This window comes from Monoraphidium neglectum (assembly GCF_000611645.1).
Source record: "Monoraphidium neglectum strain SAG 48.87 unplaced genomic scaffold scaffold02575, whole genome shotgun sequence".
NCBI classification, from domain to species: domain Eukaryota; kingdom Viridiplantae; phylum Chlorophyta; class Chlorophyceae; order Sphaeropleales; family Selenastraceae; genus Monoraphidium; species Monoraphidium neglectum.
The window spans coordinates 5,309-8,749 of NW_014011053.1; the positions used below are offsets into that span (position 1 = coordinate 5,309).

The 3,441-nt window shown below is 64.2% G+C and overlaps 1 protein-coding gene across 1 annotated transcript in view; it reads right to left on the minus strand.

The window, feature by feature from the left end:
- The window catches only part of MNEG_11063 (hypothetical protein), a gene marked incomplete at both ends in the record, with an annotated part of 3,695 nt that extends 1,004 nt beyond the window's left edge, over window positions 1-2,691 (minus strand). Inside the window, 6 exons of the mRNA XM_014040466.1 lie at window positions 351-480; window positions 752-860; window positions 1,245-1,339; window positions 1,687-1,743; window positions 2,146-2,288; window positions 2,623-2,691. Coding sequence (XP_013895920.1) covers window positions 351-480; window positions 752-860; window positions 1,245-1,339; window positions 1,687-1,743; window positions 2,146-2,288; window positions 2,623-2,691 — 603 coding nt within the window. The remainder of the gene's footprint in view (window positions 1-350; window positions 481-751; window positions 861-1,244; window positions 1,340-1,686; window positions 1,744-2,145; window positions 2,289-2,622) is intronic.
- Window positions 2,692-3,441: the final 750 nt, after the last annotated feature.

Genomic DNA, 3,441 nt, shown 5'->3' on the forward strand with positions numbered 1-3,441 from the left:
GTGTGAGTGTGTGTGTGTATGTGTGTGTGTGTGTGTGTGTGTGTGTGTGTGTGTGTGTGTGTGTGTGTGCGCCCGTGTGCGCCCGCCTGTTATCGGTTGCACACAGGTCGAGTACAGGGCGGAGTGGGGCGGAGGCTTTTCAAATTTGTTGACCGCTGCCGCCCTGGGGCTCTGATATGTGATTCTCCCAGCCACATCCAACTATCCACCCAGGCAGAAACACCCCCAATGAGCTACCTCAAACACCCACCACCTCAAAACACCACACATGCCAGCACGTCCACCCCCATTTTCATGAACCCCCAAAACCAGTCTATGCCCTCGCCGCGCTGCCCCCGCGAGCCGCGCACCTGGTGCAGCCAAATCGTGTTGTCTGGCTTCATTGACGTATCCTTGCAGCGCGCCGTGTCGGTCATGCGCATGATGTTGGCGTTGTGGACCTTCTCCATAACCCCCGCCCTCACGGCGTCGCGGATGACGCTGCATGTGCGTGTGCGTGCGTGCGTAAGTGTGCGTGTGTGCGTGTGTCTGTGTGCGTGTGTCTGTGTGCGTGTGTCTGTGTGCGTGTGTTCTTGTGTGCGTATGCGTGTGTGTGTGAAAGGGGGATGCGGCGGTGACAGGGGCCTGCAGGGGTAAGCTGGCGCGTCAAGCGCATTCAACTTGGCGTGCTGGCACGCCTTGGTGCGGTAGCAGTCGTTCATTGATGTGACGACCTACATCAATTTGACCCAATTCAGTGCCCGGGCCTCACTAGTTCAGGTCCTCCTCCAGCGGCTGCTGCAGTCCGAGGGCCAGTCCGAAGCCGGAGTCCACGATAGAGAAGGGCGTCCCAACCGCCACGAAATCGCAGTCCATAGAGGCTGGGTGGGTGGGTGGTGGGGTTGTAGAGGAGGAGGTTAAGTACCGACAGGGTGCGGCAAGGGCAATGGCACCCCTGTTGCGGCAAAACATTGCAAATCAAGGGGCTGAGACGAGAAAATGACGGAAAAACAGAAGAGAGGGCTGGGATGCGGGACGGGGCAGCGCTGCAGGCGCGACGGAAGCATCCCAAGTGGTGCTTGTCGTTGCCCACCACCACTTCATGATGAAGTGGGGGCTGGTGGCCGAAAATTTCAAGTGTGGGCGCCCGCGTGCGGCCGGCGACGTCGGCCGCGGCGCCCGCCCCACGCCCGGCGGCGCCTTGCCCCCCGATCGCCCCCAAACAAAGCCCCGCGCGGCGGCGCTGCTAGGCGGCGGCGCCGCACCGATGTAGTCGACCGTGTTCCTGTCAAGAACGAGCGCCTGGATCTCCCCAGATCGCAGCTTGTCCAGCATTTTGCCCTCATTATCGGTGTTGAGCCTGGATTTGTTGGATTCGTGATGATCCTTGTGCTCAGAGCACGCAAATTGCAATCGCAGGAAGGATGCGGATTGGCCCGGCAGTCGCAAGCCAGCGCCCACGCGGGACAGCAGCCGGCGCAAGGCAGTTTTCGCCACTGCGGCCGATTATACGAAAGCGGCGAGGCCTCGCCGTGGCTGTCGTGGAGCGGAAGCCTTGCGAGCTCGCATGCGTATTGATCGGGAGCGCTGGCGCCGGCGCGGCGCGCTTGAGCAGCGCTGACGGCGACCGCACAGCCGCGGGTGGCAAAGCTGCTCGCGGTCCCAGGCGCGCGCCCCGCGCCAGGAGACGCGCGCGGGGCGGCTCACCAGGGCAGCCCCACGACGTTGATCCCCTGATCCGTCAGCCGCGGCACGTAGCCCTCCCTGCGGCGGAGGGGGGGGGGAGGGAGGGGGACCCGCGGGCGGCGGCGCATCAGCTGCAGGGCGTGCAATGCAGCCGGGCTCGGCCCAAGAACTGCACTGCAGGGAGCGCCACGCGAGGCGGGCGGCCGAGGTGCCAACGCGCGTGAAGGCCCGCCCGGCGTTGACCGTGAAGGGTGAGGTGAGGCAATCATTAGGGCGAGCGTGCCTGCGCCGCTGTTTCGCCCCTCCTCCCATGACCGCGACGTTTGAGGGACCCTTTGCACGGACGGTCAAGGCGGGGCACCCTGCTATTTGCCCAACCGCCGCAGCCAATCCAAGCGGCAGCCGTACGCAGCTGCAGCAGCAGGTGCGCGGGTGGGTGAGCCGGTGCCAGGACCCCCTGCCCGTGCGGCAGCTTCTCACCAGGTTCCCACCACCTTCCCAGGCAGGTCATCCTTCCCATTGATGTTGGAGTTGATCTGGGCGGCGGTCAGCCGCGCCGCGGTGCCGGCGGTGTACATGGCTATGATGAGGAGCATCAGAAGGCCATAGGTGAAAAGCACCGTCTGGGAGGAGAGGGGACAAAGAAAGAGGGGGGAAAGAGATATGACGTGTTTTTTTGTTCCTTGTGTGTGTGTGTGTTGTGTATGTGTGTGTTTGTGTTTGTGTCGTGTGCGCCGGGGGGAGGAGTGTGTGTGGGGGCGGAAGATTGTGTGTGTGTGTGTGTGTGTGTGTGTGTGTGTGTGTGTGTGTGTGTGTGCGCGCGCGCACGCGCGTGCACGCGCACGTGATGACGCTCCCGCATGGGAGGACGCTACTTGGCGGTTAGAGGCAGCGCCCTGCTGCACGCCGACACTGGGGCGCGTGCGCCCGCGCACACGCGCGTGCAAACACACGCACCTGTGCGGGCAGGCTGAGGGCGGTGGGCGGATCGCTGACATCAGCAAACTTGAGCAGGGACCTCCTCATGTGCGTGTCTGCGGGGTTCAGGGTTTCATAGGGGTTGCAGATCCAGGGTTTAGGGCGTCCAGGGTGCGGCAGGGGGTTCCAGGAGTGCGGGGAGAGACGCGGGGATGCCGGGGGCAAGGAAATGAGAGTGGGTGGACGTTGCAGCCGGGCAGTTTTTATTGGTGGTTGTAGTTGTGGTGTGTGTGTGTGTGTGGCGGGGGGCGGAGGGCGAGGGAAGTTGTCGAAGGCAGCCCCATGGGTCGGCCAATTCTGCCTGCAGCCCTTTCCCCGAGTGCTCCCTGCCAGACCCTCCGCCAAGTCTAGTGACCGCCAAAACCCTGGCCAAAGGGCTGCGCTCAGGACGGGGTCTAGGGTTAACCCCGCAACAGGCATGATTAACCAAAAAGTGGGCAAGGAACAGGAACACGTTCGCGACTGCCGTACCCCTCACAGATACACTTGAATGCCAAACCACAATCGCCAAACCACAAATGCAACCCCACCCGCTCACCCAGGTCCTTGAGCACGCGCGCCTCCTCCCCCTTGCGCACCCCCAGCCACCGCAGGCACCAGTTGCCCGTCCGCTCCTCCGGCCCCGCCCCATCCTTGCCCCCGCCGCCGGCGGCGGCGGCGTCCTTGCCGGCAGCAGGGCTGGGAGCTTCCAGGTCCTTCGCACTGCAGCCCCGCACCAGCGGCCCATGCGTGTCACCAGCGCCGCCGCCGCCGCCGTCCCCATGGCAGCCCGATGGCACGTGGGGCGCCGAGTAGGCA